The sequence below is a fragment of the Cebus imitator genome, unplaced genomic scaffold (genome assembly GCF_001604975.1).
Source record: "Cebus imitator isolate Cc_AM_T3 unplaced genomic scaffold, Cebus_imitator-1.0 Scaffold12, whole genome shotgun sequence".
Taxonomy (NCBI): Eukaryota; Metazoa; Chordata; class Mammalia; order Primates; family Cebidae; genus Cebus; species Cebus imitator.
Window position 1 is genome coordinate 5493038 of NW_016107327.1, and position 17363 is coordinate 5510400.

At 38.1% G+C, this 17363-nt stretch overlaps 2 protein-coding genes across 5 annotated transcripts in view; one reads left to right on the forward strand and one right to left on the reverse strand.

The window, feature by feature from the left end:
* The window catches only part of TAF4B (TATA-box binding protein associated factor 4b), a 157989-nt gene that overhangs the window by 133217 nt on the left and 7409 nt on the right, over positions 1 to 17363 (reverse strand). For 3 of the 4 annotated variants that reach the window (XM_037727905.1, XM_017498239.2, XM_017498228.2), the window contains exons 2-3: positions 4461 to 4606; positions 2947 to 3054 (exon numbers count right to left, since the gene is read on the reverse strand). In XM_037727905.1, coding sequence (XP_037583833.1) covers positions 2947 to 3054; positions 4461 to 4606 — 254 coding nt within the window. The remainder of the gene's footprint in view (positions 1 to 2946; positions 3055 to 4460; positions 4607 to 17363) is intronic. The other variant, XM_017498249.2, reaches the window with a different exon arrangement.
* Positions 16294 to 17035, forward strand: LOC108281857 (cyclin-dependent kinases regulatory subunit 1-like; the record flags this gene model as incomplete). The annotated part of the gene is made up of 1 exon (XM_037727755.1): positions 16294 to 17035. A coding segment is annotated over one exon (261 nt), but the record flags the coding sequence as incomplete, so codon positions are not given.

Sequence of the window (17363 nt, forward strand, 5' to 3'; positions counted from 1 at the left end):
CCATCTTAAAAAAAAAAAAAAAAAACTACTAATATAGGCTGGGTACAGTGGCTGATACCTACAATCCCAATATTTTGTGAGGCCAAGGTGGGAGGATTTGCTTGAGCCCCAGGAGTTCAAGAACAGCCTGGGCAACAGAGTGAGATCTCATCTCTATTTTTTAAATATTTTAACTACAAATATAATTAGTGTTCACCAACTATAATTACTAAGTAAATGAACACAAGCTTTCATGTTCTAGAGCTGTTAACACTTCAACGAATATTCAGAGAGCACAGAAATAGAATTGTGGCTGTACCTGGCAGGGGACAGATTAAAGTCCACAGATACGAAAAATCCCTAATACACTCTAAGAAGTAATATACAAGAAACTCACTTTACCACTAAACTGGCTCCCAAAAGGGCCCTGAAGAAGTAGTGGAGTTCCTTCAGTTATCCCAGCACAACATAATTTGCTCTCTGTATCCTGAAAAGCCATAATGTACAAAGGGCAATCTTAAGTATCTAATACCATGTTGCTAAGTATGTTTTTTCTCTGCAATATATTTTTTTAACCTGTGATGTTATTTATGTACACAATCTTTCAGAACTACATCCAATGAAAAACTGATATACTCAAAGTACTGATAGTCTAAAGTGGTTAACTTCTTCATAAAACAATATGATAGTAGCTATCAATAGGCCTAAATTTATACTCTTTGGCCCAATAGTCTCCTCAGAATTTATGTTTAGAAAAAAATACACTAGGTTTTGAGATAATCAGTACATAGGTCATTAAAGTCAGATAAAGGCTCAAATCCTCACTCTGCCACATACTAGCATAAATCAGGCAAGCTTCTAAACCTCTCACATAAAATGGAGATAACATTTCCTTATAGTATAGTCACAAGGATAAAGCAGATGATGAATGTAAGGTACCTTAAAAAGTATCATGTTAAGTGCCAATAAATGATATTAGTAGAAAAATACTAGGTTTAAAACCAGATTCACTGCTCATCATTTCTGTTAGAGGAAAAGAATGTGAGCAGTATGGTTAAATAAAGTTTGGAACACCAAAAGCGGGTCTGATCCACTAGCATGGGATTACACATGCTCCAAGAAGATGCATAGTCCCAGGACTATGGGACTCACTGGTTGTATCACATATGTCTTGACTCAGAAACTAGGAGTCTAGTAAAATATTAGAATAGCCTGCAGGAGGTACAGGTGAAGTACACACACAGAGGCAATACTCTATGAGAATGGGATTCCACCCTCCCACACTCAGCATACTCATTTAATCAAAAATTTCCATACGGTACTATGTCCCCAATAGGACAAACCCATAGATTCAGGAATCAAGGAGAAGAAGTATGAATGGCTCCACTTACCATCACTCACAACAAAGACTCACTGGAGGACTTTGTGTCTCCCATTTCTGCCCACAAGAAGCAAACACCTCCGCCAAAGGACAAAGCAAGAGTCCCTATAAATAGACACTAAGAATAGACACTAAGAGCCACGCATGGTGGTTCACATCTGTAATCCCAACATTTTGGAAGGCTGATGTAGACGGATTACGTAGTCAGGAGTTCAATACCATCCTGGCCAACATGGTGAAACCCCAACCTTACTAAAAATACAAAAAATCAGCTGGGCGTGGTGGTACACGCCTGTTATTCCAGCTACTCAGGAGGCTGAAGCAGGAGAATCGCTGGAACCCAGGAGGTAGAGGTTGCAGTGAGCCAAATTGCACCACTGCACTCCAGCCTGTGCGAGAGGGAAGACTCCATCAAAAATAGATAATTAAATAAAATAGACACTATAACTATACTCTGGTTCCTTGCAACCACAATTCAGCAGGAAAGAGAGGAGTAATACTTAGGAAGAGTAATTGACTCCCATCATCTGGAGGAGGTAGGGCTATTACACAATGGAGGCAAAAAGAAGTATGTGTGGTGAATTCACGTGATTCAGGTGATTCACTTAAATGACTCCTTGTATTTCCTTGCCCAATTGTGACGATAAATAGACAACTGTAGCAACCCTGACCTCAAAAGAACATGGTTATTAAGACCATAGGCCACTCAGAGATGAGGGTCTGGTCATGTTATCAGTTAAGTTATGAAGATCAGTATAGGTGGTAGTTGAGGGTGAAGGGAATCTAGTAAGAGACAGTAGAAGAGGGAAATTATTACTATCAGGTGCTCCCAGAGATCAGCTGCAGCATTGGGGACTGCAGTTCGTTGTATTAACCTCCTCTTTGTTTCCCCAAAGAAGAAACACATGAGAATCCCAGAATATGAGATCTCCAACATATATGAGGCAACAGATCCAAATGATGCAAGGAGTAGCCTGTGATGAAGCATGACAAGGAGTGATATGTACTGTCCTAGCTAGCTGCTGGGAATGATATTAGCCTCCATTTATCAGTTCCGTCAGGCTTCCCTCAGCTGCAGAGGATCACCTTGCCCAAAGGTAACTTTCTGAGGGGAGCCCACATCCAAAAACTGAACAGAGACTAGTAATTAAAGCACAGCCAACCATGTTAGCCCATAGTGGGACAATGCTGACAGGACACATGTGCTCCAAAGTTCTCCACTAGGCTGGCTAAGGCTTTATTGGGCCTGCATCTAGTTCAAACTCTTACCTACTCTCCTTTCCTTCCATGGGTATTTATCCATACATATCCCAAATTTTATCTCAGCACCTCCTTCTAGATACTGCAATACATGGCTATTAGACAGATTTGTATTAATTTAATACACTTAAGTAAAACTGGTATTCCAAGAATATACACCATGTTTATCTTGTTTCCCATACCTCCAACAGTTCCCAGTTTGATAAGTGCCACTGAATTGCTATTTTCAATGTCACACAGTAACTTATATATCTGGCAGGAGATAGCTAAATGATTTTTAAAAAGATAAGATAATAACCAGTGCACAAACGGCCAGTACAACTTACTTGTACTGAGGAAGGCTTCGGAACAGTGGTTACCACAGTAGTTCCTATTTGTGCCAATTTTTTAACAGGTGCCACTGCCACTTTCTTGATTAATTGTGAGCTAGAGTTCTTGCCGGTAGAGAGGAGCAAGATAACACAAAGTCATTGGTGTTAGTAATTTAAAATCAGTACTATGGTGAACATTAGAACACTTTATGACACCAAATGTATTTGTCATGACTGGTTTTATAACCTTATGTGTTTAATGCACTGTGCACATTCTATACTATAAACCTAACTGGTTGACTGGCCAGAGGACACTCACTGCATATTTCCAAGGAGGCAACTGATTCGATAAATAACTCATTTATCTGAAATTTGAAACTAAATAAATATTACAGTATTCAACATTAAAATCTCAATCTTGACTCTTTGGTTCATACAGAAAAAAATATAGATTCTTATGTAATATTTAATTATAAACAAAAACCTGCTAACCTATATTTTCCACAGCAGTTAAACCAAACTAGAAAGGGGAGGAGCAGCTATTATTGATAGATATGGTAACAGAGAAAATAACTGTTTCAGAACCAAGAATCAAATTAGCAGAGCACAAAAATGAAAAAAACTGGCAGAGAATGATTACAACAAAAAGCAATGCAATCTGTCATTACAATGAGCCTGAGTCATCAAGAAAACGCTAAACTACATTCAGCATTTTCTATTTAAATAAAATATCCGTAAAATATTTTTAACTCAATCAAACAAGTACCAGTTATCTAAAAAAAAACACCATGAATGTAAAATATGTCATTCTAACAATGCCAAGTTAATGAAATATGGCAGGTTTCTGTATGTCTTAAAGATAATTTCTGTAACATATAAATAAAAATGTATAAACTGGAATTTTACTATTTACCAAAAATTAAAATTAAAGCAGAACTGGCCAAGTATGGTGGTTCACACCTGTAATCCCAGCACTTTGGGAGGCCAAGGCAGGAGGATTATCAAGAGCCCAGGAATTCAAAACCAGCCTGAGCAACAAAGCGAAACACTATCTCTGCAAAAAACATTTAAAAAGTAGCCAGGCATGGTGGCATGCGGCTGTGGTCCCAACTACATGGGAGCCTGAGGCAGGAGGATTACCCTAGCTCAGGAGCTTGAGGGTGCAGTGAACCAAGTGAGCCATGTTCACGAAACTGCACTCCTGGAGACAGAATGAGATCCTGTCTCAAAAAGAAAAAACAACAACAAAAAACAAACAAACAAACAAACAAACAAAATGCAAATAGACCTCTGAACATTCCTTTGAGGACATAAAATCTGAAATGTAAAGACTGAATTTACTATTCTGGTAATTATCAAAGGACAAAACCAAAAATCTTTATTAAATTGACATATTCAAGGGAAGCTGACTTAAAAAGCTGAGCAGAATCATCTTATATTATTTTTTACTAACAAACATGTACAAAACATTTATATGAAAATTATAGCTGAGAAACAAAGAAAGATGAAAAATCTTTAAGGTATATTACCGGCACTGTACAGATTTTGACTGTTTGAGGATTCGCTGGTACTGCTGGCCTTGAAGTTATGTTACTTGTGGTCTCGGCTCTTGTTACAGCTTGTTGAGGGGATACCAACATCAACTGACCACTGTTACTTTTGATCAAAACGGTTCCTATATTTAAAAAAGAAAAAAAAAAGTAATCTCTGAGGCAATAAACAAAGCATAACCATCACATATTTTCTTCTCCCATTTCTTTCAACACTGTTAAAATGATGTTGTCAGTACATACTGAATTTCATGTCTGCTACTTAACATATATAAAGATGGATAAATATTTTTCTCAAAGCTACTTAAAAATTTAAAATCTTTGAATGCAATGAAATGCTCCTGAAGAAAGCAAAACACTTTTCCTTTATGACATCAAAACTATTTATACAGCTACAGTAATTAAAATGGTGTGGTTAACAGCATAAGGCTGCATAAGCTGACCAATGGAAAAGAAAGAGAACCCCTAAATCAACTCATGCAGATATGTCATATCAAATTTTCCTAAAAGGCTCTGTAGATTCATGAGGAAAGGAGAGACTATTCAGTAAATGGGGCTGGTCAATTAGCTATCTACATGGAAAAGATAAAATTTGAGAAAAAATATATGTGTGTATATACATACATATATACACATACATATGTGTATATATGTATGAGATGATTCTGCTCAGCTTTTTAAGTCAGCTTCCCTTGAATATGTCAATTTAATAAAGATTTTTGGTTACATATATACACATACATATGTGTGTATATATACGTATATATATTCACATATATATTTTTTCTCAATTTTTTTCTCAAATGTGTGTATATATACACACACGTGTGTGTATATATATATACATATATACACACATGCGTGTGTGTATATATATACATATATATACACATATGTGTGTATATATACATATATACACACATATATATATGTGAGCCCTTTTAAAATGATCTCACCCAGAGAGGCATTAAAATGAGACAGCAATGAGTTCCTACTCCCCTTTGCTATGTAATCAATCCTCTCTTGAAACTGCTTGCTATTGCCACAAGTAGCTCTAAAGTAACCTAACAATGCCACATGCCAGATACCATAAACCACACTCTACAGTTCAACAATGTATAGCCAATCAATGTTATTTTTGAAAACCAATGAGGATTCCTGACAAATAACCTTTTTTTTTGAGACAGAGTCTTGCCCTGTCGCCCAGGCTGGAGTGCAGTGGCACGGACTCAGCTCCCTGCAACATCCACCTCCCAGGTTCAAGCAATTCTCCTGCCTCAGCCTCCCAAGTAGCTAGGACTACAGACACCTGGCACCACACTCAGCTAATTTTTGGATTTTCAGTAGAGATGGGGTTTCACTATGTTGGCCAGGCCTGTCTCAAACTGCTGACCTTGTGATCTGCCCACCTCGGCTTCCCAAAGTGCTGGGATTACAGGCATGAGCCATGGCACCTGGCCCCTGACAAATAAGGTGTTTTTTTTTTTTTTTTTTTGAGACAGAGTCTCGCTCTGTTGCCCAGGTAATCTTGGCTCACTGCAACCTCCACCTCCAGGGTTCAAGCAATTCTCCTTCCTCAGCCACCCCTGTAGCTGGGATGACAGACCTGCAGCACCATTCAGGGCTAATGTTTTTGTATTTTTAGTAGAGATGGGGTTTTGCCATGTTGGTCAGGCAGGTCTCAAACTCCTGACCTCAAGTGATCCTCCTGCCTTGGCCTCCCAATGTGCTGCGATTACAGACATGAGCCACTGTGCCCAGCCGACAAATAACTTTTTAATTAACCCACTCTTTATCCCCTTTTTTGCTTTTAAAAACTTCTTTGTAATAAAGGCATTCCCCAAGGCAACTTGCGTGCCCCAGGCAGCTATACTCAACCTTGGCCCAAATAAACTCTCTAAATTAATTTTGCCTCAGCTTCTTCCTTTTAGATTGACTTTCAGATGCCTGTTTCACACACATTCATAAAAGCCAGGTACATTAAGAATATAAAAGTAAAGGGTAGAAAGTTTTAAACTCTTAAGACAATGTAAAAAATTATCTTTCTGCACGCCTGTAGCCTGTAGTCTCAGCTACTTAGGACAAGCACTGAGGCAGGAGGACAGCTTGAGCCCAGGAGCTCAAGGTTGCAGTGAGCTATGATCGCACCTACACTCCAGCCTGGGACACACAGCAAGACCCTGTCTCAAAAAGAGAGAGAGAGAAAGACAATTATCTTTCTGAACTAGGGATAGGAAAGAATTTCTTAAAGTTTGATAAACTCAACTACATTAAAAGTAAAGCTGTTATTTAGCAAAAGACACCATCAGGTAAAAGGACAAGCCACAAAATCAAACAAAATTTTGGTTCACATATATTCAAAGGATGAGTATCCAAAATGCACAAAAGAAAAAACACAGAGGCCAAGAACAGGGAAAGGTAAATTAAGACCACAATGATACCACTTCATATCTACATAAACAAGCAAAGATTAAGATGGCCAGTGACAATACCAAGGGTTGGAGAAAAGTGTATCAACAGGAATTCTAACATCTTGTGGTGGTAGTATTATTTGGTACAACTAACTAGTTTCTTCAACTTTATATGACTGTGCGAATTTATTTCCATTTGTATACCCTGTAACTCAGGATTTCTAACCTAAAGTAATTCTTGGCCGGGCATGGTGGCTCACACCTGTCTGTAATCCCAACACTTTGGCAGGCCACGGCAGGAGGATCTCTTTACACCTGGGTTTGAGACTACCCTGGGCAACAAAGTGAGACCCTGTCTCTACAAAAAAAGTATTTAAATTAGGCAAATGCAGTAGGCATGTGCCTGTAGTTCCAGCTAATCAGGAGACTGAGGTGGGAGGCTCACTTGAGCCCAGAAATTCAAGGCTTCAGCAAGCTATGATGGTGCCACTGCACTTCAGCCTGGGTGGACAGAGCACAACACTGTCTCTAAAAATAAATAAAATCTTGAAGAAAAAAAAGTCTTGCTTGTGTCAATAGGAAGCACAAACAAGAATATTCATAGCTGGGGTTCCATTTTCAGAAAGGTGGCATGAGGCTCTCTACAACCTTGTTCCCCATTGAAACAAGCATAACTGGTAAAATTATTTTTATAAAACAACCATTCAAGGTTTTTGGAAACTGGCCAGGCACAGTGGCTCACATCTATAATCCCAGCACTTTGGGAGGCCAAGGCAGGTGGATCACTTGAGGCCAGGAGTTTGAGACCAGCCTGGGCAACATGGTAAAACCCCATCTCTACTAAAAAATACAAATATTAGCCGAGTGTGGTGGTGGGCACCTGTAATCGCAGTTACTACTCAGGAGGCTGAAGCACAAGAATCACTTGAACCTGGGAGGCAGAGGTTGCAGTGAGCCAAGACCACACCACTGCACTCCAGCCTGGGTGACAGAGCGAGACTCTGTCAAAAAAAAAAAAAAAAAAAAGTGTTTGGAAACTGTCCTAAGGCATACAGAAAATGACTACAGTTACTGGATATCTGCTAAAACTCAGAAAGAATAGCAAGAATATGTGGCATTTGAACTGTAACCAACTCCCCTCTTTTCCCGTCTCAGCTCAACATGACAGAAATTCCATTCCAGGGAGTGTCACCAAGATCAAAGGGCTTCTTCTCTCCTAACTTCCCAATGTAAGGCTATGGTATCTTCCCGGGAGGAGCAGGTCACTTGCATTTCTCCTCTACCCCCAATCCTCACCCCCATCCTAGCTACATATTGAAGAAGATAAACTTGAGACAGGTGCATCTTAGAGGTTCAAGTCTCCCTTCTCACACCCATTCCCATTCATAAAAGGAAATCTCTACTTCAAGGACAGCACAATTGGGCCTCCAGTGTCTCATCCCAGCTCTTTCATAGGGTGGAGGTTCCATGTTGGGAGAGGTGAGCAGAAAGACCAGAGTACTGCCGACAGCCAGTACCCTGTTCCTACAGCAGGAATGTTACTCAGAGAGAAGAATGCCACATTCCCAACCTCTGCTCCCAATCTCTCCCTAAATGAAGTGTCTTTATGTTAAACAGACTGGAGAAGTTCAAAGCTAAAGGCACCCTCAAATACAATGTAGCAATTAAGAGGAGGCTTGCAGCTTCATGAGAGATACAAGCTAAACCATAAGTCTACTGGTTTACCAGAGAAAACCAAAGAGACAACTAAGAAGGGTTCTCCTTGGGTCAGAACAAACCTCAAACACTAGCCTAAAAAATTATTTTTGTAAAGGAGCCCAAATTTAATTGGATCAGACTGTGGAAAAAGTTAGGCTCTAGAGCATTGTTGAAAACAACAGGGCAATCAGCTGGCAATGAGTGGATCCTAACAGCCAGGTGTGACACCAGCATAAGCAGACAGCTTAACAGAGTCCAGCTGAAGATGACAGTGCTCATGTTCAATGATATGCCCTCTAAAAAGCAACATCAGCAGCTGCTTATTGTGGCAAAAGGAGACCACACTAAAACGATCCAGCCGGACATTTGTTCAAAAATCAAAAAACAGTAACACACCCAAGGGAGTAGGGACCAGTATTAAGAGCTGCTACACTATTGTTAACAACAAACTATGACATGTAAAGAAACAGAAAAGTGTGACATAAACACAGGGGGAAAAGCAGGCAACAGAAATCACCTGTGAGACAGACTAGATGTCAGATTTAATAAATACCTCAGAGAAACAATCTTAAGTATGTTCAAAGGAATAAAACTAATCATACTTAAAGAAGTAAAGGAAGGTATGATACATCTAGAATGCCACTAGAAATAGATATTATTTTTAAAAAACAGAACTTCTGTCATTACAGTAACAAAGATATTCACAAAAGAGACTCAAAAGTAAACTTAAACTGGAAAAAGAAAGATCAGCAAACTTGGAGGTAAATCTATAGAAATTATGCAATCCAAAGAACAAAAAGAATGATGAAAAATAAACAGATTCTCAGAAAACATGGGACACCAATAAAGACACCAACATAGGCATAATGTGAGTACCAGAAAGAGAGCAGATAGAAAAAGGAACAGGAAAAAATAAAATCCAAGAAATAATAGCTGAAAGCTTCCCAAATTTGGTGGCAAATAATCTAGACATCAATGTAGCTCAAGAAACCACAAGTAAGGTAAGTGCAAAGAGAGCCACACCAAGACATATTAGTAGTAAAAAATGTTTAAAAACAAAGAAAAAAGGAAGGCAAAGACATTTAAAATTTAAAAACAGGCTGGCAAAGGGACTCACACCTGTAATCCCAGCACTTTGGGAGGCTGAAGCAGGAGGACTGCTTAAATCCAGGAGTTTGAGACAAGACTGGAAAACAAAGCAAGACCCCATCTCTACAAAAAACAAACAAACAAACAAACATTTAAAAGGTAGCCCAGTGTAGTGGTGCACACCTATAATCCTAGCTACTCAAGAGGCTGAGGTCGATCACTTGATCCCAAGAATTCTAGGTTGCAGTAAGCTATAATCATACCACTGCACTCCAGAGCAGGCAACAGAGCAAAACCCTGTCTCTAAAAAAAATTTTTTTTTAATTTAAACTGAGAAGATTCATCAGTAGCAGATACTCCATACAAAAAAAACACTAAATGAAGTTCTTCAGGCTGAAAACGAAAGACTAAGACAGTAATTCAAATTCACGTGGAAAAAACAAAGAGCACTGGTAAAGGTAATTATGTAATTTGGCAGTATAAATGCACTCTTACTTCTCCTTTCATAACTGGTTTTAAAAAACTATTGTATATAACAATATGTATAGAATTACATCTTCAAAATTTTAACATTTACAGATAGAAGCACAGAGGAAATTAGTGGAAGCAAAGCTGTATTGTACTAAGAAAAGTACTTCAGATAGTAGCTCAGATCCAAAGGAACAAATGAAGAAAATCCAGAAAAGGCAAATAAGGTAGTATGACAAATGATGTAAATATGTCCTGGCTCTCTCCTTCCCTTGGCTTCTTTAAAGACATAAAACTATGTAACATAATAATTATAATAAGGTATTGTTAGGTTTGTAATATATCTAGATGCACTGTGTAGACTAATAATTACACACACACACACACAGAGAGAGAGAGAGAGAGAAAGCTGAAAATGAACTGTATAAAAGGGCTTCTTTGTCTCACTGAAATAAGCTAATGTACACATGAAGGAGATTCCAATGAGATTCATATTGTAAGCCCTAAAGCAACCTCTAAGAAAAACACTCAAAACATGTTGAAAAAATTACAAAGGAAAAGTGTTAAAAGTGTTAGCTAGAAAATATTTGCTTAATACAAAACAAAGCAGGAAAAGTAAAGGAAACATAGGAAACAAAAGTAAAGTCCAGACTTAAGTCCAACTATAGTAACATTAAAGGTGAATGTATGAAATATTCCAACCAAAAGGCAGAAAATGTTGGGCTGAATAAAAAACAAAATTCAACTATATGCTGCCTACAAAAGACACACATTAGACTCAAAGATACAAAAGAATCGAAAATAAAAGATATCATACAAACGGCAACCACAAGAAAGCTGTAGTGGCCATACTAATATCAAAATAGACTTTAAACAAAAGAAATAAAAAAGGGCATTTTATAATGATAAAGGGGATAACAGATCAACACTGTAACATTTTTAAGCATATATATATCACACACAGAGCCTAAAATATACGAAGCGAAAAGTAATAAAAGGAAAACGAATTCAACAATTGCTTGGACACTGCAATACCCCACTTCCAATGAATAGAACGAAACAGAAAAACAAGGAAATCAAACACTTGAAAAAAACAATAAACCAACTAAACCTAACATACATCTGTGGAGTATTTCACCTAACAACAATAGCATTCTTAAGTGTATGAGAAACATTCTCCAAGACAGACCATATACTAGGACACAAAACAAACCTCAATAAACTTTTAAAAAATTTAAATCATATTAGGCTGGTACAAAAGTAATCACGGTTTTTGCCATTTAAAGTAATGGCAAAAAAACACAATTATTTTTACACTAACCTAACATAATATATGGTCTCCACCTACAATGGGATGAAATTAGAAAACAGTGACAGGAAAAAAGTGGGGTAACTCACAAATATGTGCATGTTAAACACACTTCTAAGTAACCAGTGGGTCAATGAAGAAATCACAAAGGACACTAGAAAATACTTTAAGATGAATGAAAATGAAGACACAACATACCAAAATCTATGTGATGCAACTAAAGCAGTATTTCAAGAAAAATGTACAGCTATAAATGCCTGTTTTAAAAAGGAAGGAATATCTCAAATCACTAACCTTTCACCTTAAGATACTGGAATAAGAAGAGCAAAATAAAAACTAAATAAAGCAAGCAGAAGAAAAGAAATAATAAAGATTAGAGCAGGGGTAAATAGAGAATAGAAAAACAACTGGGAACACTACACAAAACCAAAAGCTGGTTCTTTAAAAAACATAAACAAAACTGACAAACTTTTACCTAGAATGACTGCAAACAAATAAAAGACTCAAACTATTAAAATCAGGAGGCCTGAGCATTGTGGCTCGCGCCTGTAGTACCAGCGCTTTGGGAGGCCAAGGCAGGCAGATCATTTGAGGTCAGGAGCTTGAGACTAGCCTGACCAGCATGGCCCCGTCTCTACTAAAAATACAAAAACATTAACCAGGCATGGTGGCGCTCAGAAGGCGGAGGCAGAAGAATCACTTGAACTAGGGAGGCAGATGTTGCCGTGAGCTAAGATTGCGCCACTGCACTCCAGCCTGTGGGCAACAGAGTGAAACTCCGTCTCAAAAAAATTAATTAATTAACAAAATAAAATCAGGAGTAAGAGGGAGGCAAAAGGATTATAGAAATAAGGATTATAAGGGAAGACTATAAACAACTGTAAACTAATAAATTAGATAATTTAGATGAAACAAATTTCTAGAAACACATAAACTACTGAAGCTGACTCAAGAAAAAACAGACAACCTGAATAGGCCTCTAACAAATGAAGATATTGAAACAAGGGTATCTAAGAAAAGCCCACATCCAGATGACTTCACTGGTCAATTCTACCAAACATTGAAAAGAAAATTTAATGTTATTCCTTCAAAAAGTGTTCCGAAAAACAAAAAAGGGTGGGAGCATGTCTCAACTTATTTCATAAGGTTTAGTATTAACAATACCAAAAACAGACAAGGACATCACAAGAAAACCACAGGCCCATATCCCTATGGATATAGACAAAAATTCTCAACCAAGTACTAGCAAACTGAATCCAGCAGTATTTTATACGCATTATATACCACGAACAAGTGACAGTTATCTCAAGAATGCAAGGTTGTTAGTGATTTGAGATATTTCTTCCATTTTAAAATAGGCATGTATAGCTGTACATTTTTCTCTAAATATTGCTTTAGTTGCATCACATAGATTTTGGTATGTTGTGTCTTCATTTTCATTCACCTCCAACATTAACTGGTGTAAAACACCCTATCAATAGAATGAAAGACAAAAAGCACATGATCATCTCAATGGATGCAAAACAAGCATTTGATAAAATTCAACATGCCTTTGTTTCAGATAAAAAGACTCAAAAAAAGAGAAACAGAAATTTCCTCAACCTGATAAACGGATTTAAAAAGACCCACAGATAACATCATACTTATGGTGAAAGTCTGAATTTCTCCCTAAGATCAGGAATAAGACAAGGATATCTAAGATGAGGAATAAGACAAGGGTGCCTACAATCACTACGTCTATCCAACATTATACTCAGAGTTCCAGCAAGGGTAATTGGGCAAGAAAATGAAATAAAAGGCACCCAAATCAGAAGGGAAGGAGTAAAACTATTTATAGATGGCATGAGCTCATAAGGTTCCAGGATCTCAGTGGATGCCTAAAACCACAGACAGTACTGAACCCTAAATATTATGTTTTTCCTATACATACATACCTATGATAAAGTTTAAATTATAAATTAGGCACAGAAAGATATTAGCAACAATAATAATAAAGTAATGATAAAAAATATGTCACCAGCATCACCACTCTTTGTGCTTTGGGGACCTTCTTAATTAAAACAGAGTCACCGGAACACAAGCACCATAATACTGGGTACTATAACAGTCAAGAGGGCTACTAAATGACTGACAGGCAGGTAAGTGTATAGAGCATTGATACACTGGACAAAGGGATGATTCCCATTTCAGGCAGGATGTAGTTAGATGGAGACAGGTTTCATCACGATACTCAGAATGGCACACAATTTAAAACAAGCTGTTTATTTCTGGAATTTTCCCCTTAATAGTTTTGAAGGCAGTTGACCATGGGTGAATGAAACCTTTAGATAAGGAAACAGAAACTACTATCTATGGAAAATCTTAATGAACCCTCTAAAAAACTGGCCAGGTGCGGTAGGTCACACCTGTAATCCTAGAACTTTGGGAGGCCAAGGTGGGCGGATCACTTGAGGTTGGAAGTTCAAGACCAGCCTGACCAACATGGAGAAATCCCGTCTCTAGTAAAAATAGAAAATTAGCTGGGCATGATGGCACATGCCTGTAATCCCAGCTACTGGGGAGGCTGAGACAGGAGAATCACTTGAACCCAGGAGGCAGAGGTTGCAGTGAGCCGAGATCACGCCATTGCACTCTAGCCTGGGCAACAAGAGCAAAACTCAGTCTCAAAACAAAACAAAACAAAACAAAACAAAACAAAACAAAAAAACTACTGGAATTAATCAATTTAGCAATGTAGCAGGATACAAGATCAATATTCAATAATCAACTGTATTTTTTTTTTTTTTTGAGACGGAGTTTCACTCTTGTTACCCAGGCTGGAGTGCAATGGCGCAATCTCGGCTCACCGCAACCTCCGCGTCCTGGGTTCAGGCAATTCTCCTGCCTCAGCCTCCTGAGTAGCTGGGATTACAGGCATGCACCTGTATTTTTATACACTTGCAATGAATAACCATAAATGAAATTAAGAAAATAATTCTATTCACAATAGCATCAAAGAGAATACTACACTTTAAGAATAAAGTTAATAAAGTATAAAACTAACACTATGAAAACTACAAAATGTCTTCATACTTTACTTTCAACATGTAAAAAGCACATTGAAACACATACGTTGAAAATAATTTTAAAAGATCTAAATAAATGGAAAGATATCCATGTTCGTGGACAGGTAAACCTGAGACCTACCTCACTGGATTGTTAAAGGAACCAAATGAGGCAATATATAAGAGGATTTTTGAATTTTTGAGCACGTAGCTATTAACGCCAAGAGGTCCACAATTCAAACTTTTCTTCAACTAAGTACTCGAAATATCCCTAGGAGACGATATTAGAATAGCTGTAGAAAGACAATGTTGAGAATAAAATAACCAGCTCATCTTCAAAGTGTTTTGAAGATGCAAAACACTCCTTTTGCAACCATAACCAATTATTTATCTCAAAGGCCCAATTCCAATGAGAAGCAATAATATGGTAGAGAGCACTTAAAAACAAAGGGAAACTGAATGTTAGTCTCTTCTCTGAAGACCAGTAACAAAGTCTCTTAATCCAATCCTGATAAATATTTGAGACTCACTTTTCCCAATCATAAAAGAATGGCCTATTTATTCTATAGGCATGTTGACAGGATGTTATCATATATTAGGTTACACAGCACCTTTCTTCTATAAATAAATATTAAGATATTAAGGTGTAACATGGTCCAGTGTCTACTCTCTAGCTGGTACATGATTTACATAACCTACCCTTCAGCCTGGTGAACTGCTACATCCCAACAGGCCAATTTCTTGGTGTCAAGCTGCTCTGAATGGAAGTTCTCCGATTTATCCACACTCATATCATTTGTAAATACTGTCCCTAAAAGAATAGCAGATTCTTACAAATCTAAGATCCTTAAAGACTCTAGAATTTATCTGTTACAATTTAATACATATACAAAATGCCTCACTAGTCAGCTTTTAGCCTCTTTTCAAATAGTCCAGGTTTAGGAAAATGGAGATTTGTTTGTGTTACTCTTTCACAAGCAGACCAGGAATTTAAGTCCTTCCTTAATATGGGACCAAACGTGCCTCCCATTAATATCCTGAGATGCAAGGGTACCTTCTGCACAACCACACAAAACAAGCCCACTTTCATTTCCCTAAAACTGTAAACACTTAAGATGTGGCTAACATATGCTAAGCTGTTTCCTTCCTCAGGCACTAATGGCCAAATTTCTTCCATTTTTCATGTCACAGTTTTCCTTACTAAGAGCTTAGAGTCACTTAAATTTCCCTCATTTCCTGAATTGAGTAAATAAAAGAAAAAATTAAAGCAATCAAGAATTGCCCTATCCTCCATTTACACAGCTGATTTGCCAAAATTTAGCCTGTTTTTACCTCTATTAAATTTTATTTTTTAAGAATAGGTTGTTAGATTTCAGGTGATTTTTACTTTCTTCTTTTCACTTTCCATATTTGTTGGATTTTTTTATATGCCTGTATTATTTTACAAAAATAAGTTAGAGAAAAACTATACCCACAGAGTATCTACCCTATTTACTATTGGATTTATGGCACTTAGCATAGAATCCAAGATATAGATAGCACTGATCACATTGGTAATCCCAGTACTTAGAGAGGCTGAGGTGGGTGGATCGCTTCGGCTCAGGAGTTCCAAACCAGCCTGGGCAAAATGTCGAAATCCCATCTCTACAAAAATTTTTATAATTAGGCAAGCCTGGTAGCGCCTGCCTGTGGTCCCAGCTACTTGGGAGGCTGAGGCGGGAGGATCACTTGAGCTTAAGAGTTCAAGGCTGGTGCTGCTGGGAGTTGCTTGGAGGTTGGCGGCACAGGGCTGAAGGCTAGCAGATGGAGCGATCGTGTCGTACAAACAAATTTACTATTCGAACAAATACAATGATGAGGAGTTTGAGTATTGGCATGTAATGCTGTCCAAGGACATAGCCAAGCTGGTCCCTAAAACCCATTTGATGTCTGAATCTGAATGGAGAAATCTTGGCGTTCAACAGAGTCAGGGTTGGGTCCATTATATGATCCATGAACCAGAACCTCACATCTTACTGTTCTGGCACCCACTACCCAAGAAGCCGAAGAAATAAAGCTGGCAAGCTGCTTTTCAGCCAAAAGTTTTACACAGCTGTCCTTACTTCCTAACATCTTTCTGATGACATTATTGTGTTGCCTTCTTGTTTCTCACTTTGACATTTAAAAGATGTTCAATACACTGTTTGAATGTGCTGGTAACTGCTTTGCTTCTTGAGTAGAGCCACCACCACAATAGCCCAGCCTGATGAGTGCTCTGTGGACCTACAGCCTCAGCTGAGTGTGACCCCAGAAGCCACAGTGTGCTGTGCATCCAGAACACACTTGGCAGATGGAGGAAGCATCTGAGATTAAGACCATGGCTGTTACAGGGATCATGTAAACTTGTTTTTGTTTTTTTCTGCCGGGTGTTGTATGTATGGTGACTTGTGGATTTATGTTTCAGCGTACTGAAAACTTTCCATTTTATTCAAGAAATCTGTTCATGTTTTAAACCTTGATTAAAGAAGAAGTTTTTATAATCTAAAAAAAAAAAAAGAGTTCAAGGCTGCAGTGAGCCATGTTCGATTCACTACACTCCAGCCTGAGGGACAGAGTGAGACCCTATCTCAAAAAAAAAACTGACCAGGTACAGTGGCTCATGCCTATAATCCCGACACTTTGGGAGGCCAAGGCAGGCAGATCACATAAGGCCAGGGGTTTGAGACCAGCCTGGCCAACATGGTGAAACCCTGTCTTTACTGAAAAAATACAAAAATTAGCCAGGTATGGTGGCATGTACCTGTAATCCCAGTACTAGAGAGGCTGGGGCATAATTGCTTGAACCACAGAGGCAGAAGTTGTAGTGAACCAAGGTCACGCCATT